The sequence below is a fragment of the Phymastichus coffea genome, unplaced genomic scaffold (assembly GCF_024137745.1).
Source record: "Phymastichus coffea isolate CEN01 unplaced genomic scaffold, Cenicafe_Pcof_1.1 PCOF00060, whole genome shotgun sequence".
NCBI lineage: Eukaryota > Metazoa > Arthropoda > Insecta > Hymenoptera > Eulophidae > Phymastichus > Phymastichus coffea.
The window spans coordinates 240,578-267,189 of NW_026706871.1; the positions used below are offsets into that span (position 1 = coordinate 240,578).

General features: G+C 35.2%; 1 protein-coding gene across 7 annotated transcripts in view; it reads right to left on the bottom strand.

Moving 5' to 3' along the window:
• LOC131666690 (receptor-type tyrosine-protein phosphatase kappa) overlaps positions 1-26,612 on the bottom strand; it is a 116,527-nt gene that overhangs the window by 84,792 nt on the left and 5,123 nt on the right. For 5 of the 7 annotated variants that reach the window (XM_058939542.1, XM_058939540.1, XM_058939539.1 and 2 more), the window contains one exon: positions 15,140-15,405. In XM_058939542.1, the coding sequence (XP_058795525.1) occupies positions 15,140-15,401 (262 nt within the window). In that variant the 5' untranslated portion in view covers positions 15,402-15,405. Of the gene's footprint in view, positions 1-3,968; positions 4,098-15,139; positions 15,406-26,612 lie in introns of those variants that run through there. The other 2 variants (XM_058939537.1, XM_058939543.1) reach the window with 2 other exon arrangements.

The following is a 26,612-nucleotide window of genomic DNA, read 5'->3' on the forward strand; positions in this document are numbered from 1 at the left end:
GTGACTCATTGTATTTTAAATTTTCGAAAAAAGTAAAATAAATATTTTTTAAGTAAAATAAATATTGTTTTTCGAAATTCTAAAAGGAAATATCACTTACGATGGTAATTACGAGTAGTTTGATCTAACGCAGCCAGCTCAGTCATCTGTGGTAAACAATGAAATTGGGGGCGCCCGGAGTAATGCAGAAAACATGCCGCGTCGCTATACTGTTTGGCCGTGAGTTAGTAGCAATAAGACAAAACATTTTTTATTATTAAACCAACTAACGATTAGTCTACGAATGGTTTTTGTAAACACATTTTTTTACGATTTTACCATAATTTCGATTTGGGTGTTACAATCCAGCATCCACGAATTATTTTATTTTTTTCATATGGTTCTTCGAAGACGAAATAGCAAATGGTAAAAAAAAATTGTTGTTTCTTTTACGAACTATTTCATGGTTTCATTTCATTTCAATTCATTTATCGATTATCTTAAAAAAAAAAACTAATTATGGGTGTTACATTTTATAACTTTTTAAAATGGTAAGTAACGTGTGGGTTGTCAGTATATTTTTATATTTTATCGTTCTTATTGGACAGCATTTTGTATTTTAGAATGTTCATTATAGCATTTCTGAACGCAATAAAGCATAACTTCTTGGAGTAAGGAAAAAAGTTTACTAAAATGGAATGTAAAATAGCATAAGAACCATCCAAATTTTAAAGCATAAAGTTTTTTTTTAAATTACTTTTTTATAAACGAATATATTGTATTAATTTCAGAAAATTTCTTTTATTCTTCTTAAAAATATTGATATTAGAATATTCTTTACTAAATTTAAGAAAAGTTTTTTAAGTCAAGAACTTGATTTTGGAAATTCTTATTTTATGAGAATCATGAATTGTTTGCATTCAGCATTGCGATTGATTGATTTGTATAAAGGACGCGGAACAATTGAAATTAATTATACTTTGAAATATTTGAATTCTACATATAGAAGTATAAGATTTATTTTATTAGTAGATTAATTTTTATGAGAATTTGATAAAATTTCCAAGATTTATTAAGAATGGAAATATGCGGTAAGTAAATCGTTTCAAGAGGGAAAAACACTGTGGTTTGAAATAAAAATAATCAGGATATTACCACATATCGGTAATTAGATTCCAATCATTCCTGCCTCTGAAATTTAAATTATAATTATTATCTTATAATTTTGGTTACTAATAAATGAAGGCAAAAAATATTTTTAGCATTAGAATCTTCACGTTAACATGCAAAATTTGATTGAGGTATTGGATACCTCAAAAACAAAAAAAAGAGTGCGCTAAACACACTAGTTATTTGTCTAAGAAGTCATTTCTAATTACAAAAGATGTTTTCACGTAAAATAGGAAATCATTTGGCACCAAGTAATTGATGCTTGTCTATTTTTGACATTAAGAAGTTTCTTCGTGGTTTACAAAAATAGTTTTTATGCGTAATTACAATTAGGGTGCTTCTAGTAATACATTACGAGTTGAAAATTTCATAAGAGACATCTACTAATGCAGAATTAATGAAACTATTTAGATAATGCGAAAACAGTCATATTACTTGGAGCAATTCGACTGAATTTAATTTTTAAAGCTTTCATCTTTGAACGTAAATGCAATTTCATCTATTTATCACTATTTTCGAATATTCAATTCCAATTCACTTTGAGTTTTCCGAAAATAAGTTTAGCAATTAAATTCAATAATTTCAAATATATTATAGTGTGACATATTAAGTAAGGTTTTTTCATTAAACACCTAAAGTAGTGTCATCTAAAAAAATTACAAACATATCAAAGTAACATTGCTAGCTGTGCAATGAAAAGTACTTTATGGAAAAAAAATCTTCATTAATCAAGAGTGCGAAGAGTATTTGAAAAAATATTATTGGTCGTCTATTTAATAAAACCCTTTATAAAATAAATGGCAAGCGAACAGAAAAACTGGAAACTCATACGGGTACTTTATAAGCTAATTCATAGTGTGGAAATAAACCTATAATCGTTACGTCATGCTGCTCTATAACTATTTACAGTTAATGCTGTTAAACTTTCGTAAGCTACGTAAAAATAGCCGCCCAATTTATCACTTGTTTAAAAAAATGAACCAATTAATTGGTAAAAGCAATTCCCTTATCTAAATTACAAGAGGCAATCTCAGTTTATTGCGACAGTCGACAGAGAGAGAGAGAGAGAGGGAGAGAGAGAGAGAGAGAGAGAGAGAGAGAGAGAGAGAGAGAGAGAGAGAGAGAGAGAGAGAGAGAGAGAGAGAGAGCCCTCAAAATCCCAAGCATTAGCATGGAATTGAGGGATGTACGGCTTTGAATGTGAAGGCCACTCTGATATATATCTATGCAGATGGTCGCCATCCTCTGATGGATTATTAATCAGTCGGCAAGATCGAAGGGAGTTGTGATTGCACGCCTAAGAACGCGCACGCGCATGTTGATACTGCAGCTCCGCGATATAACATTGAAAGCTCGCGCATTATGTATTTGAAAACAAGAATTCTTTCAACGCGAGATATGAGCTGTTCAAAATCCTGCATATTAGTGTCGATAAATATTCAGTAGTCTGTAAACAAAACATCTCAGATTCCGAAATAAGGTATTCTATTTGTACGTCTTCTTTTGCTGTACAATTCGCAGTAGGTTACAATTTATTCTCAAAAATCCAAAAAAAAAAAAAAAAAAAAAAATAGAAAACAAGAGCAAGTACATCCAAGTACAACGAGGTACACAGGCATTACACGCAAGCCAATTAACAAGAGCCTTGCCGCCGCAGCCACGGTGTCAAGAGCTGGCAAATGCGTGTCGCCGGAAGCACACGTGTATACATGTACCCTTGGTTCATTCGAAGCGAGAACAGCATCAAGAAATTACCCGGAGACAGCTGCTGCTATGCGGAGGAGTTTCAAGAAAGCTCGATACAACACACCGCGACTCGCTCGTGCCACAAAGAGCCTCCAATTAATGAAGACAAAGACGTGTTCCGTATGAAGCCTAACTCTTCCACGAGCGACCTCGTTCGCGCGCTCACATTGCCTTACTATCTCTTGTTGGAAATCTATTAGTTTCTATTACGCATACCTACGCACGTTGCTAAGGGTACTTTTCTGTATGTACGAAGATTTTTTTTGAGTTTCGAAACTGAACACGAAAATGCTTTTTTACATTCAAAACATTCGTTAACAAGCTATAGCTACTAGAGTGAAAAACGTAGCGAAAGAGTTGCTGATTGCGATAATTATGGGCTAAAAAATTAAAGTTCGGATTACGGAAAACTTCGTAAACTTCTTATGCTAAGTTTAGATGTATCTACTCTGCAGTAAGCTTCCAAAGATGAACAGCTCAAAAGTAATCTCATGCAGCGAACCTACTAAAAGGGACTTGTTGACTTTTCTCGGAAGGAATTGCCGCAGTTTTCTTTCGGTGGTTCTATTTTCGTAGAAATCTCAACTTTGAAAACTATTTTTAAATACTCACGCCGACGTCTGTCCGGAGTACGCGTACATTTACGAAATACTCACCTGTAACACAAATGGAAAACGACAATGAAAGTAACTATTACAAAGGATGAATAATAGTAATTGATGTAATTTCGTATGGAAGCACGAACGGCGACTAGGATCGATAATTTTAATCAGAAAATTCATTTCATAATACATCGACACGCTTATGGATAAGCAAATAAAGTTCCTGCACTCGGCGCGTGATAATTCAGTCATCGAAAAACGCGTCGGTACACATTCTCTCGCCCTCCATCTGGCTTTGTTCGAGCTCGTTATCGCCGCCGCATAATAATCCAACTTACCAATGCTAGGTGCTCGCTCAAGCGCCTAATTCTAGCGCCGAGCGATAAGCGCGCATGGCCACCCCGCAACTTTACTCGACAGCTCACTTTCGGGCATTTCTAGCAGATAAATTATAAATACATCGTTGCGTACCTTTGCTTGAGTTGTGGCATCGCATAGGCATCTCCACGACTGTACGCTGTCGATTAGGAAGGGTATTATGCGCGAATGGAAAAAATGCGCTCCCACGGGCAGAGAATTCACGGGTTTTCACGTGTTGGCTCGTAAACCAACAACTGTCAAGGCGTGCAAGCAGCAAAAAAAAGCGTATACAACGGTCGCATCGCCATGCATAAATCTCGCCGCCGCTTAGATGGCTGTTTTATTCCGTAATTTTTACGCTTCGGTTTCTTTGTTTTTTGCGCGTGATATCGCGCGGAAGAAATTCTTCCATTTAATTATTTTTTTATACAAATTGTTGCGAGAAACCAATCACGTTCTTTGCATGCACCGAAAGGGAAGCGCGGAGAAACAAACGCTAAAAGCTGGCCGGCACAAAATTAAAATGCACAAAGAGAATTTTCCTTTTTTTTTCTTGTTCTTTGGATTCGCGGTGGAGGAATTGGAGCTGCCGAGGATTCTAAGAGATTCTGAGTAGCCTGAACGATAAAAGCTTCTTAAGTCGAGTGTCTCGAGATTAACAGAAAAATTTAAAGCAACGACCGCCTGGTAGAAAGTACAATTTAACGTTTGTTCTCTAATTTCAATTTACACAGTTTTTCTCTGACACTCTCGGCATTTCAAAGTACAGTGATTTCCAGAAGCATTTTTCAAAAAAATACGTTCGCGCCGAAATATGAAACAAAAAAACGTTTGCTATGACGTATTATACCAAAGGATTTCCGTATATATTTGTTGCCTTCGAAGCGTAGTAGAAAAGGCGCAAGCGAGCGGTTGTGACCTAGTTCGATGTAATGGAGTTAGCCCAACGTGAATTCTATATGATACAGTCCAAAGTTTGTGGCTGGTTGCAACTTATGATTCAATCGCAGCCACGTATACACACGTATTCTCGATAATAATGACCATTTGTGTAATTACATCAAATGAAACACAACCAAAAATACCAGCCCTTTCTTCTTTGACGTTTGAATATTCGGCAAGACGCGATTTCAAGCCAAGCGCTTTTGCTGCAGACGTTCCACGCTCTTCTATCTCTTTTTCTCTTCCTGCTCTCTTTGCACTTGCGTAAATGGAAGAGGGCAAGCCCAATTCTCCCTGCACGTCAGAAGCTTTTCACCTGCGTATAAAGGGTATTTTTATTTCGTTCGTCGTCGTCATCTTGAGTCAACAGTGCGCTAAAGCTGCGGATTTTCAGACTGAAGTCCGCAGATTGGCTCGCGCATACAATCAACGTGTCTTTCATGTTGCGCGTTCGGTTTTCCCTGAAATAAATAGATATCCAAAAAACCTCTTTCTAGTTTTTCCTTTGGAAACAGAAATATCAATTGAGCGCGTTCCTTTTATATTCTATTTTATTCGAGAAAATAATCTAATGAATGTTTCGAAGAGAAATTTGAAGAGCTTACTTGAACCTCAAAGAAGATAGATTAAAATATACTGACATTCTCAGCATTTGCTTTTAAAAGAGAACTGAAATTTTTGACTATTATCATTCGAATAACACGTGTTAAATTTGTTAGTAGGACTCAGTTTAGCCGCACGAACGACTTGAATAGGAGCAAAAGTTTGAATGGCATTCAAATTGCCAATTGACTGAGCAGTCAAGCATTACAATGATATCGACACCTGCCGCAAAATCACCCTCTTGCTTTCTTGAAAATTAGCGCGAGAAGCATTATTTTTGCCTCGGTGAATTAAACAGGACTAGGCTGTATTTTCGTCCGGGTTCGGGTTGGAGTCACGTAATAACTATCGGATATAAATTAATTACTTTGTAAGTTATTCAGGATATGGATAATTAGCTTACATTAATTCGGTAACTTTTTGATTAATTCGCGAGCAAGTTTTCGGAAAATTTGGTTAAAATTCTCGGACACGAACATCATGCTTTTTTAATACGTTGAAAGTAGACGTAACAAGATTTACGTCAGCATTACTCTCGAGCATGTTGCCAAGATATTATGGAAAAGTAATACATTGCCAACGTATCAAAGTAACTTCTAAGGTTATCAGAAAGTATGATAAAATATCCTTATCATCATCAGTAATCGTCGTCAAAGGCATCGCTCATTTGCAAGTCGAGCATTCCATGCAGGAGACCTCAAAATTGCAACGCTGTGCAAGAGATTTTCTGATGAATGTATCGAATTCCCAATCAGCTTGCATGTTTGGACTCTTGCCTACCTTGTACTTTAACATAAACACAGCGTGCAAGCGAAGTATGTCATCGTCGAGTAAATCAGCATGAGCTGCACCCTGCTGCGGCGTTTGTCCTTGCACATCGAGTTCATTAAGATGGCGAGTGCATTTGAAACTTTTTTGATATGCCCCATGCATGAGCATGTTCATTTGCATTTTATTTGAATTTTCTTGATCTAGAACGAACAGTCAGTTCTGTATTATGATTGGTACTTAATTTCTCAAACTTAAAATATTCTTCGGATTTGCTGCGTTCTTAAATTAATCGTTCTGAGCTTAAAAAAATTCCTCTTGAAATGAGAAATGTTTTTCTGGAATTAAAAATTGTTTCTTCTCGAAACGAAAAAATTTTCTTAATCCAAGGGCATTTTATTTAAGATTGTAGCAAATTTAAGAACATCTTTCGCAGTGTAAAATATTCTTAAAGATGGAAAATTTTTCTGTTAAAAAAAAAGTTCTTGATTAATATAACCTCATTCAGAACCAAATTACCAAAAATTTCAAGATTTAATATTTCGACTTATATGTCTTTGAAGTTAAAAAAACATAGCACATATTTTCTAAGCTTGGAGTCTTTGAAAACAACTCTTTCAAAGTAACTTTCTGATCTTATGTAGTTTGTCTTATTTTAAAAATCACGAAAATGAACATGATCGATTACGTTGGAAAGCTATAGAAACAGTAAATAAAACTGGTAAGGTTTTCCAATCAATTAAAAATATGCGATATACTCGGATTATCGCGGCGACGATCTTTGGCAGACAAAGAAAAAAAATCAGCTGCATGGAACACGCGAGCGAGCAGTGCGCGCAGCGAAATCCATAAGAGTTTTCAATTAAAGCATCGCATAAATCCGGGTATAAACTTTCACAGTCCAAAAGCTTATAAAGCAGCGAATCGTGTGCGCGATCTCGAAACATTGATATTCTTACACACGCTGAAACAATTGCAGTTAATGTCAATCTGGCATTGTTTGCAACGCATACAGGGCGCATAAATCTTATTATTGTTGTTTGCGAGTTTCCTTGTACTTTTCTTGTGACGAGAAAAAAATTAATTGTGACTTTTTCTTTTCTCCAATTTTTAAGTGTTGATAGTGTTAAAAATGGATGCTAAATGTTACTTTGTAATACATTTTTCAGAACCAATCTAATCTTTTTATAAAATTACAATTGCTGTCAATAATTTTTTTTTAACCCTCAATTTTTTTTAGATTATTCTGTTACTAGATGCAAATGGAAAAAGACTGCACAAAAAGTAACTCAATATTTCACCATTTTTCATTCAGCTGCATACACAATCGTCTACAGCATACAAGTTTGTAGAAACTGTTTAGCATTCAAAAATGCTTAAAATAGAAATATAAATGTAAATGTACGATAACGAATGGTTTGGAAAAATAAGTTTTTTGTGAAAATTCTATTTATTTTGCAAAATCAAGAATAAAATACGAATTGGACAAACGTTGAACAATATTACTGATCAATTATATTGAAGGCTTAGAAGCCAAGTCGCCATTGTTTGTGAAATCGCGAGAACATTGAGATGCTGTTGCCCAAAGCGAGAAAATTGGAAAGTAAATTAGGTGCGGTTATGGTGCAGCGCAGAAAAGCGTTGAAGCAGACATAGACGCAAGATCGACTGTCAACCTGACATAGGAATCTAAGATCTTTAATCGAAGCTATTGTCTTTAATAGCGAAATCCTCGAGGAAAAATTAAAGAATAGCTTTAAATTGTTGTTATTTCAATAAATCTATTTTTGTTATCTTGTTCCTATTTCCTATATAAATTTTTATTGGTAGGAAGTTATATCATTCAGAATATGATTCGGCATTTTTTTTCAAAAATTCGTATCATCGGAAAAATGAAATCGGAAGAATGACCAAGAACGTAAAAACGTTGTCATCGTTGATAAAGAGGGGAATATATTTCAGGAAGAAGGGTGATCGGAAATTAGTAATAGGTTATTAAGCAATGATTTATTCACAAAGTGTTTCCTGTCACAAACTGTGCAGGTGTATGACACGTCTAAAAGAATTATTGATCTCATCTGTGCGTACACGACTGGGTAGAACAAAGACGAAAAATAGTGTTACATACATATAGGTATACATTAATATACGCTATTTGTGCTTGAATGTGATACAAGATAGGATAGTCCACTGTACTGCAATCGTACGAGTGGCGAAACTTTTTTACATATAGTTATTAAGTGAAACTAATTGGTACAATATTGTGCTACAATTAGCATGTGTCCTCTGTTTATCTGGTTGGGGCATAATTCTACAGATAAGCCCAAGTAGCTGTACTGAATAAAATGGTTACGGATTTACTAAAATAATAAAAGTTTTTCTAGTAAAAATGGTCTGAAGAGGGAGTTTGATTTTTCACTGTTAATAAATACACAGTTTTGCCTGATCTATAACCTCCAAAGCTGAATATCCTCAGATCCCAGCAACTATGAAAGTTTGTGTCACCGTCAGAGAGCTTTCTTTCTCATTTATTTTAATACTTCCAACTAATAATATTTTTCCAATAAACATAGATGAGATCAAAAATATTATCGAGCACAGCTTTTTTGATTGATCTAGGATTTACTAGTTAATTATTAACATCATTAGTATCGCTAGACCCTTAGTGGGTGTTGGTAAAATTCTAGGAAGGCTTTTATTCAGCCGGGTCTGTCTAAAAAAATTGGCAATTAGCAGAAAAACGTAATATTAATTTTATCGCATCTTATATTGCATCAAAAAACAACTTAATCACAGATAATTTGTCTAAACAAGTAAGTTTAAATGTTGATTGAAAACTAACTGAAAATTATTTTCAGAGAATTATGAAAGTTTTTGGTCTTCTAAAATTCGATCTATTGGTCTCGTTCAAAATAAATGTCAGGTTTTTGCATCGTGGAAACTAGAGTAAAGATCATAGGTGGATCCATTTACTGATTGCGTTTCTACTTTTAAGCTTTCCCACGTTTTGCCGTAATTCTCATTTCATCAGCAAAAATAACACGCAAAAAATCATTTGATATTATGATTATTCTTCTGCGGAGGAAATAACTTTAGTTCTTATTATTTGATTAAATGAAAACACGTGAACCTCTAATACTCAACGCCAATCAACATTTGCTATTGTCAACTTGTAGGTCCTAACACCTGCCAAGAGCAAAGTACTTACACTTAATTGTAAACAGAATGTCCGGCAATTCTTGGAAAAAGGAATCCCAGTAAAAGCAGCGGATATAATGTTAACCTCAATAATAGAATCTACCCTGAAACAATATGGTTATGCCCTTGGAAGGTGTTTTTTGAGATAATTGCAAACTATAAATCTTTGATACAAATCTTATCTTAATTATATTATCAGTATTTTAACAGAGCGTTCTATGGCACTCTACACACTTATAGAAGTACAATTTGCTTAATTACTGATAAAAAAAGGCACCATCCCGACGTGACTAGATTTATAAAAGATATCGCAAATCTAAGGCCACTGAAACCAAAATATTAACTAACTTGGGACGTGGCTTTAGCCTTAAAATTTATAGTAAAGATAGATAATTCCAAAACACGTGACTACATTTAACCAATCAGATTACGAACAAAGTGGTTGTTTCACTTACCAGACTATCAATCTTCTTTTAAAAGACTAGTTAATAATTGCATTGTAACATGAATAAATATTTGATGGGTATGCTATCAATTTGATGGTACTACATCAAATTTACAAAGTCCTCTCTCTCTCTGATTTTTTATCTGCAATTTTTATGGAAAACATTAAAGTTCGCTACATTTTAAATGTATCATTGCACTTGCATTGTCAGTGCAAGTTTTTTTTCTTTTTTAGCAACTTGAACGCAGCTATATTAATTTGTACTGTTGTAATCAATCTAACCATATAACTTTCTCTTTCCCTCTCTCTCTCGCTCTCTCTCTTTCTCTCTCTTTGAATATTAGGAAATTAGTAATTCCTTAAATAAAGCTCATCTGCAACTTTTAAACGAAACGAAAAACAAAATAGAAGAGAAAAAAAGAGACGTTACTCTGCAATAATCCTCTGGAGAAAGCAAAAATCGCACGGCGTCTTGGAACGCATAAAAAGTCAGTAATGGTTCCCTCCGACTATGACAACGACGAAAAAAAAATAAGAATGCTCTTCTCGCAGTATAGTTACTTTGGATTTTCTCTCTCAGGGTGTGGTTGCGAGAATATGTGTACCTGCACACGCAGTGATATCGCGATCGATAGGATAGCGCCGTCGCGCAACTCGCTCTTTGCTCAACTTTCTCTTGTGCTCTCTTACTCTGATTACTTTAAACTCGGCTGGCTATTTTGTTTTTTAATTGGAAAAGTTTAGGTAGAACTCACTTCGAGGAAAATGAGAGAGTGCTTTTCGAGACAGAAGAATTGTAGACACTATAATACGCACCTGCTTTGTTGTGCTTTCATTAGCCGACAGATTTTTGTTGCTAAGGTCGACGGATAGAATCTTTATTTTTCAAACTTATATAATGGAAAATTAAGCTTAAAAATTCTGATGATATTCTATTTTTATTTAAAGTTCTCTCTCTCGCTCTCTCTCTCTCTCTCTCTCTCTCTCTCTCTCTTTCTCTCTGTCTCTTTAAAAAGATAAATCACTTTGGAGTGAGTGCATAGAAAAAACTGTTAAGTTACTTACGCAATTAAGAAACGAAAAGAAGTTTCGTTGAAAGTAACAAGATTAAAAAAATTAGTGCAACAAAGTTATGGCAACCTAGGCCGCACATGCGATTCGGATTAATAGCACCCCTCTCCCTCAAGATTTAGCAAGTGCGTTTATAATTGATCGAGCGCGTAACCGTTAACGTCATTACGGCATTATTGCTTATTCCCTTTTTTACGTGTATGTGTTGCCGAAGATATTTCTGAGAAATGGCATGTAACGAACCAACTTGCTAATGGTATATCGAGTTTACTTTTACTAATTTTAAGACGGTATAAAATACTGTAATTGACGATGAAAGAATAACAAAATTTTGAGGGTAACTTTATTAAACCATAGTTAATTAATTGACGTGGTGTATGATTATTGCTAGTTTCAGTACAATATTGTGTCAGTACCATCTACAGTAGTTTTCCTATTCGTGAGCGTATGTTTAATAAAAATATGGGGTTAAGTGACCCATTCAACAGGCATTCGATATAATTGAATATTTTTAATAACGTATTTTGATTATGATATGTAAAATTTGAAATAACTATTTTTTAAATAATTTTCTAATTATATGATTATAAATGAAACAAATCGAAACTTATTTTAATTTTTCAATAATCTCGTTAAAAAATTGAATCGTACATAAATTCTTCTTTTTCTTTCGAATAGTTCATTTAGTAAATGAATTGATTTATTTTTTAATTTATTTGGGAATCCGTAGTTCCGATTTTCACTAACTTTACTGATTTCAGCAGCTCTGATTGATATTTTAACTTATGTTGTATATTTTATGACAAGAAATTTGAAATTTCGAATGAGGAACGATTGTCGAAAGAAAACGAGTCATGTCCAATTACAGAACATCCAGAGCGTTCTTTAAGAGATAACTGTCTGCATAAATATTTAAGCAATGTTAAGCACATCTAGAAAATATATTTGCACAAACCTATGGCAAACGAAGACATAGTCGCCAAGAAAAAAAGAATTGCCGTAGATGAGAAAAACAGCGTTGCATTCTCGAACACATTGATCTCATCGACTAGTACGCACATCCGGTCGAAAGAGGAATATATTCAAAATTTGTCCAAGGGGAAACAAACTTTTTCCAAACTCCGATGGTCTTGCCTGTGATGCGCGCAGCTGCGCGTGGTAGGCGGCGAAGCTTCGTCGCCTCCTCTATTCTTGCTGTACGCCATAAGTTTAATAGTATATATTCTGCAACTTCACCTTCCGCCTGGATTTTCATCGCTTTTTGCGCAACCCAGTTTTCAGCTTGAACTAATTAACTATATACCTGCGCGTATTAAAGCTCGAATCGAGGATTTTGACGTTATGTTCATCGAGGGAATTCAAGAGAACGCGCACTGCACGTCTGTCAAGTTGACAAACGTTTATGGCGCGACGTTAATTAACGAATTCTCTTCTCCGCGTGGCACGGCAATAATGCACCGAGCGACCGACAAGGTTAAATCGACTGAGAGTTTAAGTAATAAGCCACGAACAACCTCTTAATTCACTTTCCTCGCCGCGAGTGGAAGACGCCCGTGAGGCAAAATAACAATGACTCAGCTGGCTCGACAGAGAAACAGAGGGTCAAAGTCCCGCGGGAGACGTTATACTGCAAACGCACAGCGGCGGCGTCGTCGGCGGCGGCAGGCGCATCTGTGTCAAGATCAGTAGTGCACCGCCGTGGGTGTCTGCGAGTCCGATGATTTTAGACCGAGCCGCCGCCGCTGCTGTCCCGATTTTCCCATTCGGATGCGTTTACGCGTGGGCGCACTCGAACCAACATGCCACGATCTTTCTCGTTCCAGTTTTCACGCATCCCCCATTATATACGTTTATATACTTTTCTCGTTGCGCTTCGTCTCAACTTACGTTTCGGTAAATCAGTAATTTACATCACATACACAATATAAAATCTGTCTTCTCATGTATATTCCGAGACTCCGCGAGTGATTGACAATTCGATTAATATATATATATATATATATATATTCAGGTCAGAGTTTACATTTTTCATGACGGTATACTACCTTGCACTCTAGCCTCTGATATACAGGATATTTCACCAGCATGTATAAAGTAAGCTTCGTATTGTACTCATCGCCACGACTGAAAAATGAGATTACTTCGGACTTTGTTTTCGGGAAGACAAGCGTTCGGGTAATTAATGCGAGTTTATCGCGCGACACATAAATACTCGCCGACGGCCCAGAAGCACGAACGAGCACAAAGAACGCCATTGTAATTACTGCAAACATTAATTGTCGGTTATTTTCGAATGAAATAAAAGTTTTAAATGGAATTTACGCGCGCGTTGACAAAACTAATTTTGATAACAGGGTAATTGAAATAGTTTTCCATGTCGAATGATTTGGTAAAACGTCGAATATTTCGCTTCGACTTAATGTACAACAATTGCCTGACAAGCCGAACCTCTGACCTACTTTACTCCTCAAGCGCAAAAGAGAGTCCATAATCGACTGGCAATCATCTTAACAGGTTTCCCTTCGAACTCCGAGTCAAGTGACATGAAGTTGAGATCCGTCAATGATGAGAGAGACAGAGAGAGAGATAGAAAGAATCGTCAGCCGGAAAGAGAGATGGGTTCAAAGTCCCCCGAGCAATGCAAAATTCTGTGCCAAGAGCAGTGGATTTCGGTTGTGTATATGCTTCATTCTGGCCTTGTCACCCCATAAACGCGTGGGTGTGGAAGGGACCGCGCGTTTCGACGATTTATTTTTGCTTTCAAGGCACGTCATTTCTCGATGTCAGTTCTTTTTCATTTTCGAGTTTTTTTCAAGGTTATGCACAATTATCGCTCGTCACATTAGAGAACGCTGCCCGAGGTTTGTTTTTTGGTGGAGAATGTAAAAATGGATTCTAATTCAATCAGAGTAAAAAAGAAGTACTAGTGCGATGAGAAAAGCCGGAAAAAGCTGAAATGATAGGATGACATCTCCGAGAAAAGAACGTAAACGATCAAAGTACTCACCAGGGTTTATGAAACAATTACCTCGCTTGATAGCATTACAATAGTATTTCTAGAGTCAAAACAAGAGAAAGAAAACCCTCAAACGTTTTCTCAAGTACAAATTTAAAATATCGTTTCAATAACGCGCGAATAATCTCGGTATCTCTCTTTGGAGGTTTCTCTCTCAGGCGCGCTGTTTAAAAATATATATACCTACGGAATTCTCCTTCGGAGGCTGCCTGCCGTTTCGGAATTTTATCGATTCAAATTTATGTGCGGTAGCAAGATTCTACTGAAAACTCCTCGACCCTTCGACGACTTATTACTATTGTTCTTTCGGGGGTTTCTTTTCTTTTTACCTTTTACTTTTCCAGATGGTTTAATTTGGACCGCGGATCAAACGCTTGTTCAACTAATGGTTTTGCGAATTATTTTTCTGGGCTTAACGAGTCGGCGCTCCTGTAGTTATTAATTCTCCGAGTATCTTGACTCTAATTCTTTAGAACCATTTTAAGAATCGCGTGATTTCTCTCGTTTTCAACGAAAGTACAAGCGAACGGGCAGTTTCTATGAATAACACACGTAAAAAAGAAAAAAATGAGACAAGCAACGTTCTTCAGTTACACATTCTGTCAGCAATATTCTTTTCGGACTCGTGGCTGTGTTTGACACGTTCCTTTACGTCAAACAAACGAGAAATCTACGCGCGTAAATTTTTCTCGAAATAGAAAAGTCGATGACCCGTGGCTCCGTGAAAAAAAGAATGTTAACGACTCGTCGAGAGGTGAATTACACTGGAATTCCCAGAAGTCAGAGCCCCGAGAGAAAATATTTAAATTTTTCAATTAACGGACAGGTCACCAAGTTATAAAAGGGGAAGTACGCTGACAATAAAGTTTCGCGCTTCAATCTGTTTGACGCTTTTATCGAGAGGCAAAGAAGAAAAATGAAGAGCGACACGTAGCTTTTCAAAGGATTAGCGCATTAGACTGATCGACTTGCTAATGAAGCAATTTGAGATTCAAATGCGGCTAGAGAGAACAGTTTTAAAAGTCGCGCAACTTTCGCAAAAGAATGGAAATCTAAAGGGCTCAGCATTGTTTCTTATTTTTTTTTTATCGAGCAGCTTAGCCTTATTTACCAATCTCATTGCGAATATCGGCTTTTCTCCCTTCAACGAGATCGACGCTGTTTGCTATTCATAAGCTACGAGCACCAAGGCGAAAACTGATTGATTTATTTACGTTTTAATTGGTGTAAAGCTCTTACCGATAGAGATGATGTTGGCATTGAGCATGGATAGCTTGATCTGGTCGGATATGGACGCGAGGCTGTGTCCTGGATTGAGATGTCGTTTGCGAGGCGGCTTCTCCGACGGCCTTGGCGCGCTTCGGCTTCTATTGTGATGGTGCTGGTGCTTTCTGTGCGAGTGCGTGTGCGAGCTGCCGCCGCCCGTGGACGTTGCCAGTGTACGATCCGAACCGGCACTGCTCAACTCGCCCAGTGTCGATGTGGCGCGCAACGTCGACATCTGTCTTTAACAGATAAACATATGGCCAATTAAACAATTTCAATATGTTCCGTTCAGGTTATGTCTGATTTTATTGCTATCCATACGCAAATTTCATAGTTTGCGTGTATGATAGAAATAAGCAAGCACACTCATTTATTATTTAAAATGGAAATATTTTATAAAATTAGTAACTTATATCCTTTCCTGAACGATATTACATTATTCATTAACTATAAAATAACTTTTCTCGCAATGTTTCCTAATTTATATTTTGTTCGAAACTAAACTTCTTACTACCGGACAATTTTTCGCTGAAAACAAGGCAAAAATTTTCCTTTTTTTCACTCGATAAAAAATTGCACTTTTTATATTAAGAAAACTTCTAGGTTTTTCTTTTATTTCAGTTATGCGTAATTTACGTTGTGTCCCATTTTAAGAAAAAAATTATCTTATATTAAGAATTTTCTTTTTGCTGTGGTGAGAAGCGCGAAATGGTAAACCATAATCTGAAATGATTTTTCGATAATTCAAAAAAGGAAATACATATTGTCTAATGAAAAATCAATAAGCTCATAATTTAAATTTACGGTATAGTTAAATCAATTTTTCTTAAATCAAGAATACTTTTTTCAATAAGTCAATATTTTCTTAATATAAGAATTTCCCTTTCATAATAAGATGTTCTTAATTTAAAAGAACTTTTTTAGATTGCAGTAAAATTAAAAGTTGTTTTATCTGCGTAGTAAAGATTAATTACTCATCGCCGGTTTGATTTACCTGCAATTTTGCAAATATTTGCGACAATGCTAAATCGCCTGAGGTACGATCGAAATGATTAAGGGATTCACCGTCGGTGCACTTGTGTGAGAAGAAAAGTTCAGTTGATTTGAATAAGTTGACAACTTCAGTGCAAGACTGTCACGCGTTTTGCACACCGGATTGGGATATATCTACGCGATTGTCCGAATTCCAAAAATTGCATATGTACGTGTCGTCGTGAAAATTACTTGTTTGGGATTTTCTTTTTTATTGAATAGCTTAACGTTAATGTTTTAATAAAAATGAAAGATTTTTCAATGGATCGAACGCGAATTAGTGAAAGAATGCGCTTTTCGCCTCAAATGCGATTCGCAGTCTGAGTATAATATTGATTGTATAACGCGTAAAAATTAAACAGAATCATTGTTCGATAATTCAAAATAAAATATTTTTAATAAAATTTAATTCGAAAGATGAATGTAAACAATGATTGATTTTTTTAAGCTCTTGAAAATTGATATAATATTGTGAGATAATAAAACAAATTCCACAATTCGTAAATCCGCCCTCGAACACAAGCGACTAAGCGAATGAGATGGAGGAAATAAAGAGAGAGAGAGAGAGAGAGTAGCAGCTAAGCAAGTGGTAGAAACGAGCCAGAGAACAATAGAGAGCCAAGTCGTTTGGCGGCTGAAACGCTAATTGACTAATTGAAATTATTATCATCCTACTTTGCGCGCGCACTGCAGTCGAGATGCTTAATATCAGAGGGTAGACACCGCTACTTCGACTAGATCTTTATTTCCATTAATGGAGCTTTTAGGTTTGTTTCATGTTGTAAGCAGGGAGTCATTAATTGTTTTTATGTATGCTTCTGAGTTATTTTTAATTTATTTTATAGTACAGTGCAGGTGTTATATGATAGATCTTAATTTACGTAAGGCTGAGAGAAGACAAGAAAAGCTATTACATTTACTTTTTCTAGCAATGAAATATATCTAAGCTCAAAGAAAATTCCACTTGATAAAACAATATTGATACAGAAGAATTTGGCTACAAGAGTTTTTCTTACTGATAGTTGAATTACTCTCGATGTAAAACAATAATCTTCTTGTAGCAAAAGGACTTGTTTTTTTCTCAGTGTCTGGGTGATTGAATAATTATCAATGTCTCCACTAAAATATTAAATTACATTTTTATATTTATTACACTTTTATCAGTAAAAAAGCATGCAAACTTTTTATTAAATTAACGACGAAAATAACATTTATTCCAAGAAAACTTCGTCAGAATGTTTCATCATCTTGAGTTACTACGAGAATGGGAGTATACATTTAAAATTCTCCGTTAGAAATACCGAATTCTAAGCCGAGAGGCATTAGCGAAAGCTGCCCCCCACACGTTAGAATCGTTCCAAACTTCCTCCTCGTTCATATAGCATCGGTTTATATCTTTTACTAAACAATTTACACAACACACTTCTCTGGCTTACCGTATACCTATGCGTGTGAATATGTTAACAAGCTACATGTTCACGCACGAGTGTTGCCACTAATGAGAGGCACGTGTATCGTGCTACGCTGTTTCCTTTGAAACTTGGATATTCCTTCATCGTAGTCGTCGAACAGATGCTTACTCGAGAAACGACGTTCGTTCGCACGTCAAAAAGAAGAAGTTCGCACGTCAAAACGAGAACACCATTATTTTTTTTTACGCTCACTTACTTTTCCTTCTTATTTCAACTTTTTAGGCCGGACTTTCTCGAGAATATTCCGGTTTTGACATCTGCACGATAAGGGAAAAAAATGTAAAAGATTTGTTCTAATTTGACCAACGTCTAGGAAACATCACCTTATCATATTTTATTTTTAGCTCCGCGCACGGGTATCTTTAGAAAGCTCGGCGAGAGAGAGAATTATTTTGCAAACCACGCGAGAAAAAAAAATTAGACGTAATGAACCAATTTAAGAAGCAGATCTAGTTTCAGCGAGCCAGAATATATTGGTATTTTAGCCACGCGGAAATAGTACGACTTTGAAATGCATTTTACGCATGCACGAGATTATTAATGGAAAATTACGTTTCAATTTTAATTTATTATATTTTTATGACTTTTGAAAGTTCAATCAACTGTAAAGCGATTCAAGTGTCGAAATTTCGTGAAGAACTTTTCGAAAAGCCATTATCGGACAAATTGAGATTAAGTAGGTTATAGAATTATTAATCACCAAAAAATTCCAAAGTAATTAAAAATCTTTTAAAGCTGTTAATGACTTTTAAACTTGATTATCATTATCATTCGCGAGAACGTCCGATTTTCATTTTCGGTAAATTTCACTCCTAACCTAAACATAGTTATTATATTGGTTATTTATTACTATGTAATTTTATATAAAGCATAACAACATGTTGAAAAGAACCCTCCTGTGACATCAGAAATTTTCTTAGTATAGTTGAAGACGAATTGTAATACAAGGATCACTCAATATTCACTTTTTTCTCAGTACCAAAGGGTAAATTGTCCAATGTATTTCCGACGAAAATCTCGATCCGACAACAGCAGTCGCAAAAAGAGAGTATATAATAACAGCGATAAAGCAAAATTCGAAAGACGAATAAAGAAAGGAAAAAAAAAATTGCACGTGTGAGCAAACGAAGAGCAGCCGACCGCAGGGCATTTGCGAGCGAGCGAGAGCTTTGATTTTCGATCGTGGTGATAGTGTCACAAAGAGCTATCGGGCGTGATGAGCGCCAGCCTACACGGCTAAGTGCACCCGTTCTCTCACTCTCTTTTTTTTCCTAAAGCTTTTTTTCTCTTGGGTCCTTACTACTCTCCATTATCTCGCTACGAAGCTTTCATCGCGTGACAGCCATTTTGCGCTCGTGCGGCCTCACTTTCACTATGTTGAATTCGATTATCGAAGCTTGGATTAATTTAATGGAAACGGTAGCCCGTACATTTTTTATCTTACATGTTTTAGATCGAATGTTATGAACGGAAGTTTATGCCATATAGTATTTCAGTATACTGCCAAGAAAAAAATGATGACCGTAAAGTCTTCCTACGAGATTTGTAGAACAGCATAGTACAAAATCGACAAACAGAGCTTTACGAAAATACGACGATATTCGCTGTTCCTGAAAAATCCTACAATTGCGCATCCAACAGAATATTCAAAAGCACACACGAACAAACATCACTCACAGCTCTATTTTCTGTTTGACTTTTTGAAAAATACTTGAACGGAACGAGCAAACATAAAATGCGAAATTCGAAGAACATTCGTAACATTTTTCGAATCGAATAAAAGTCATAAACATATCGCAAGCTTTAACTTTTCTGAGCTTGAAAGAACGCCGTACGTGTTATTAGCTGTTTAAGCTATAAAATAAATTTATTTGACGATCAAAAATAGAGGGAGTCTTTACCATTTTGTAACTTGCGTAATTTTGAGTTTTTTTATATACAAAAGAAATACTTGATTCAAAATAACCACATTCGAAAATTTCCAAAATGAAAAAAAACAATCCTGACAAGTGAATAATGACCAACTAAATGTCAGCACACAAGAAAATCCCATAAAGGTCAATTAAACGGGTATTTGGATGCTTATCACGACAGCGGCCGAACGGCAGTGATCCAATCTACGGGCCATTACACTACAACGGCGGCGACCCCCTCGAGCGACCGAAAGCAAGCAAAAAATAGAGAGCAAGAGAAACACGTGTGAGCGCCGTCTTAACCTCTGACGAGTCAAGGCAAGAGGCGGAGATTCCAAGGTCCGTTTTATTTTTAAGTGCGTTTTGTAAGAGCCAGATATCGGCTCGCGTCGCAGACCACGGCCAAACCCGTTTCCGAGCTTTCGCGCGAGCTTGCGATACATTCCGCGCTCGCGTTGGTTTTCAATCTGTTGTTTTTTTAACTTTTATCGGGAATTCTTCTTTTTTCAGTTATGACATGCTTACTAGTTGTTTTTCTTTTCGTTTGAGCTTTTCTTGTGGAAATAATGATGGATTTTTTTATTTTTTGATTGACGTGCTTCAGGGTCGCGATTTTCACTTCCTCGTTCAAATTTTACGATAGACTATATTTAGCTTTAAGATCATTTGAATCGCGTTCTGTTGGGATATGAATACTTCGTGAAAATTTTCGAGTGTACTATTCAAAATATCAATGATTGAATGTAGATTATATGGGAGTTGATTGTAAGTCTATTTCTAATATATTATCTTAATAATTTTATTGTAAGTTTAAATTGTGGACTTAATTCGTTTTTGCGTAGTTTGTTCATTTCACTTGTGGTTTCTCGGTTTTAAGAAGTTTAAAGCTCAGCTGCAATTAAATATATAATAGAAGATTGAATAATATGTGGTATAGTTTTAGATTCTTTTTTATAAAATCAATGTAAATGGGTATTAAATTTGTAAGTAAAACTATGGAGCTAGTTAAGCGTTAGTGTAAAGTTTTCTTAGTTTGTAATTATTTTGAATATTTTATTTGAAGATTACTTACTAGAATGATCCATCAGTAAAATCTTTTAAATATTATAATTTACATGCTGAAAAAACATTTAAATTATTACTCTCGATATTTTTACTCGTTGTTGCGCTGTTTAAGCCACTGAGTTATATTTAAATTTATTACGATCGTGTTATATACCAATTACAATATTAAAATTATTATTAAATTATTAAATACAACGGCACAGTAAATTCTATTTCCACTTAAAATTTTTCTAAAAAACTAAACGAGTATTATTAAACGACCTCTATTGTTCCGAGGGCGGTCGATTTATTTATTCCATATAAAAATATCTGTTTTCATTCGATTGCCATTAAGTATGATTACCTACCCTCAGCCGTATATCCGAAAAATCACGATGAATAAATTACATGAACTTTACGTTTTGCGCATCGTAAAATAAACGCGTGGGTATATATTTTAACGTTTAATTGTAGCATACATCATTTAAGTTTGATACTATTATTAATACAAACGTCACATAAATATTTTCTTTGTTTATTCGAGGGCATAGATATGAAAACACGAATAAGCTATTTGGATATATAGAGAGGAGGCGGGAGGGTAATCGTTATTTTGAACGACCAATGGTAATTTAATCTAGATTAAAATCGACAGTAAAGTCGAATTATTCCGGGTTGGTTATATAAATACAGATAGTTTTGTATAATTAGTTAACCACACACGTGGTATCGTGCGGCAGACAACCTTCAAATATAAAACAAATCAAACTAATTACTTCGTTAAACTTTGCCACTGGCAGGCTAAAAAGCGGAATGATCCATCGTAAGCTCGACGCTTGGTAGGACTCCACCCGGTCCAAGTGGAGCGCCGAAACCACTGGAATGCGTACGATGGAAATTAAGAGCGAGCACGCGCGCACGCGCAATGTTGTCTGCAGCCCGAGTCTGACGTCTCATTTGGATCCGCGAGCAATTTACAGTCGATCTGAATTATTCCGTTATTTACTTGTCCCGTTCATAACGACCAAGAGGCGCGGCGGCTATGGGCGTTATTCACCACTTGACTTACCACGGGCTTGCATTTTCGGCAGCTAAGCGTATTTGCTCCTAAATTCTATTTCTGCCGTTTCCACTTTTGCTTCGTTCGTTCGGGAGAGAGAGAATCCACATTTGAAACGCTACATTATTGTAGTTTCTACTTTGGTAGCTGGATGAACGCATGGATAAAGTTGATCGAGTAAGCGGCACTGTACTCTGATTGCGTACGTGTTGTTAATGATTATGATTTCACGTATGAAAATTTCTTTTCTGCAGATTCAGCTAGCGTAACGTACTCGCGAAGCAATCTTGTAACAAATTATAAAATCATGTTACGTGTTACTTTGATGGCGTTTTCATCGCGTGAAATCTCGTACATCGTCACGTTAATATCTCGCAGTTATTCAATTTCTCTCGCCTAGGACCGCAGAGTGACGAGAGCCTTTTGAAAATGTTCTCTCTTCGCAATCACGTCAACGACCCCGTTCGAACTTGCGTTTGCGCCTGGCGAACGAGGAAGACGAAGTAACAGTCAGCGTACATCGGCCGTTTACAGGTCAACAAACATGTCAAGAAAAGAGTCAAAAGTGCTATTCACATGCATGCGCACTGTTTGATTTACAAGAGTCGTTTGGGATTTGACCTGCATGTGCATTATAGTGAGTGAAAAACATCGCGCGAACGGGCGGAGGGAGGGGCGCGCGCTCATACTTCGCAACAGATGTTGCCGCTGCTGCGAGAAAAATGACGGGACGCTGTGCGGAGAACAAAGGAGGCGAGTAGCAAAGGAATGGCGGGATATTAGCCCTTTGACGGCCCGGCTGCCGCCGCCAGACTTTTTTCTTGGAAAAAAGGAACAAGATGTTAACGAATTTTTACGTAGACAAGGCTATTGCGGAAAGTTGCAAAGTTTTTTCACTACCTTTTTACTGGCAAATTTATGGATAGTTGGTAACTCGTTCGTCTACTCTTTTTCTAATGGATTAACATATTGTGATGAATTTTTCAAAGTGCTTTTTGAGCAGTTTATGATTATCGAAATTTATTGGGAATAGCTATTTCAATTCGAGAATTATATTTAACAAAAGTGTAGTTGCATATAATATATATAATATTCAATTATATCTTGGCCAAAATGTATAGAAGCACTTATGAATTATTACATTATATATATATACACATATACTTTTTCTCTATGAACTTGAAAATTATCTGTAACGAATCCATATCATTATAAAATACAACACTGCATATATATATAATTTTTAAGTTCATAGAGAAGAAAGTCTCACTTCAATTATTGCTGCGGAAGAAAATGAAAAATTTACTATTATATTGCTTGTACTATTATATTCTTGTAGAAGACCCGTTGTTTTTATAAAAAAAATTCTTTTTTAATCATTATTGAAATATGTTTTAAGGTGTTAGAAATTAAAACACATTAGTTTTAAGAAATTTATATAAATTTATATCTGTAGCATGTATATATGTATGGAGTCATTAATAACTCATATTCTGAAAGGTGAAACTCCACGAAGAATGGTTCATTCATTTCGAAATGAAAGGTGGGAAAAATATTTACGTTATTTGAACTGGAAGACTTGTTAAAATAAAAAAAATGTAATTTAAAAAATTTTTCGATTTTGTTTTTTCTTAATTATTCCAATGCTACATATAAACATGTAGTACTTCTATTTTACTTTAATTAAAAAAACAGTTCTCTAACTACTTTTAATTGATAGTTATAGTGAAAAGACGAATAAAGACATTTTATAACTTGAAAAATTCGCAACGATATTTTATGAAATTTTCCTGCCTATACGATGTAATAACTTGTAATGCCCTATAACTTTCAAGTTATTACGTCGTATAAATAATAAAACAAAATTGGTTATTTTTAAAACGATCCTGTCATGTCAAGTCGATTTGAAACTTGGTACAAATATTACTTAATACAATCTATAAACTAAATTCGTTATGCAAATCATTTGTGTTCACTAATACTGGAGTTATTGAAAATAATCTGAATATACCTAAATGCAAACAAACTTAACTTTTAACGAAATTATATTTCGTGATTTCACAAAATATCATTTCCAAGCTTTTAAATAAGCGGCTTTAAATGAAGCTTTAATACCTACAACTGCATACAATGTTGAAATTAATGTGCTTTTAATCAAATTACATTCTTCGGTGATGACAAAAGATCATAAAACAATGAAACTCTAACTTATAAAAAGTTAATCAAAAAATATAAAATAACAATGTAATTTTATAGAGAATTTTTTATCATATAACAATATATATTGTTTTTAATGAAAAAATTTAACTAATTATAAAGATAATATCATTAAGAGAAAATAGACTGCCAATGCATTGGTAGCAATTTTTATTTCCAACCAACTTATGTGGAATTTTTATTGTATCTCGTAATCGATCGCTTGAATTTAAATGATTCAACAGATTAATTTTTGTATACTTTTGTAAATCAATTGATTATCTTAGATTGGCATATGTCATTAGTATAAACCAATGTAGATAAAATTTAATAAAAGATAAAGGCAATATTTGCTTTCCAATATTACGTAAGTTTTCTATGCGATTCTTTTAAATGCCACTCGATTGAACTCATTGTCTAAAAAGACAAAAGAATCTTACTCAAGTACCAAATACGTTTTATGAGATCCAACAATAAAACAAGAATAAAAATAGTAAGTCAACACATTTGTGACATCCATAAGTATACACTCGAGTGTTTTTTACCATAATTTTTATGACCCGACCATAAATATTTCCTGATAGAATATCGTAAAAACGTCACCCCTCTTTTCTTCTGGCATATCAATAAGCCGCGAGTAGGGCTATCGAGCAAATCCACAGAACGCCTGAAAATGCCTACTGTCCCTCTGCCTTCTCTCACGAGGGAAATGTATTTTCGTGACTTAGGGCTGCGTAGTTTTATTTCGTCATTAAGCTCCCATTCCACGTGCGAGGTCAAGCAGCATACACGCATATCTCTCACTCTCGCCTGGCTAAACATTTACACTGCCTGCGCTATGTGTACGATACGCGTTGGAAGGAGGTGTGTTTTTTTCATTTCTCACCGCGTCGTAAATCTCGCGTTGTGTCATTTTTGCCGCCTGAATTGCAGAAGGCCTTGCCTTTCTATTTCTTTGTTCAACATCGAGACTCTTGGCAAGAGCATTAATTTTTTGTTGCTGCTGTTGACATAGCTGACAGACGCTGGATATACTCTCACTTGTAGTGTGTGTGTGTGCGTGTGCGCGCGTGTGTGTGTGTGTGTGTGTGTGTGTGTGTGTGTGTGTGTATGTGTGTGCTCGAAGGCTAATTTAAAGAGTTTTGAGTCTTCTCGTTTCTCAATATTGATGTTGGTCCGTATTATTGGATTTTCCTCGCATATTTCTATAGATTTCAATTTTGCTAAATGTTGGCTTAACTTCTGCGAGAGATGCTTTTTGGGCGATCGTAACGATTTTAACTTTTTTCTTATATGTTAAGCAGATTTGAGTGAATACAAAAAATACATTGTTTGGATTTCCAGAATCGTGAAACCTTTTTAAGCCTTTGAACAGAAAAAGTTTCGTTAAAAAAAAGTTTTCCGACAAAAAGTTATTAACAAATTACTAACTACTGACATTTTGCCTTATTTTTTTAATTTCTAAAACTATTCATATTTTGAAAATACAACGATAACTCAATTAAAATGATAAAAAATATAGAATTGCAATGTACCGCCTTTTACAGACTTAGATTTCCTATCTTAGATATCTACTTCTCTCAGTCCAATTTTTAATGAAAACCTGACATTCGTGAAAACTTAAAAAAACTATTCGCACTAGTCGACTGTAAGTATTGTAAAATCTATAAAAATAATTATTCACAATAACTTCGGACAATAGAAATATGTCAATTATTGGTATTAGAGAAATGTGTTAATTATTTCTTCGCATAACATTACGCGAATCATAAATATAAGCAGTTGATTTTTTTGACGCAGAAAGATTAAGTAAACTGTGAAAAAGCACAATATTTATTAGATAAAAACATTTATGAATATCGATTTTTTCTGGTACGTAAAAGCAGTACAGTTTTTAGCGATTCTTTTAAATAAAATTAGTGTTTATCATTATTTGGTTCGTCTTAAAATGAAAATTGTTTGCACTGTATTAAAAGTTGTTACTTAACGTAATATTTTGTAAGAAACTCGTAAGGGATCTTGGACTCTGGTAAATAATATTTTTTCACAAAAATATTGCAATTCCACATTTTTCTGTTGTTATTTGTCAAGGCTCAAAAATGCGATCATATTCAAATAAAATAAAAATTTGTATACTTGTTTGTTCGATCTTATCTTGGTCGAAGCAACTATCCGACGTAAAAAAAAGCTTAACTCTATGAATTTCTCAAGGACACTACTATAAAAAGTAGACTCCGTAAAAGCAAAGTTACACAACTTAAAAATAAAAGAATAAGAGAAAGAAGAACCAACGAAGAGTTCCAGGCCGTTTATCTTGGAGTGACGAAGAGCTCCCTGGGACGATAGCAACCGAGCAACAAAAGACGGCGCAGCTCGTGTACTCTTTCGGCTTTATCACTATTCGCAAGATTCTAGAAACGTGATTTTCCGGTACTGTTTTATATCCACTGAGAGCGGCGAAATGTTTGGTTTTGTTGTTGCTGTGAGGTACTTGAGAAACGCTCCGTACCTCGTTATTCTCGTTTAATCGGTGCTCCAAACATCATTTAATCAAACTTTATGTGATTCGAAGCTGATTCTTTATTTTCAATCTATTTACCTTTATGCATAATAAAGGTGAGCAGACGCTAACCGTGAATCTACAATCAAGCTTTTGAAAAGTTTCTTTGTGTTTCATTTGAAATTCCTTGAACCGCGAAAAGGAAAAAGCGCACAATATCAAAGTACAT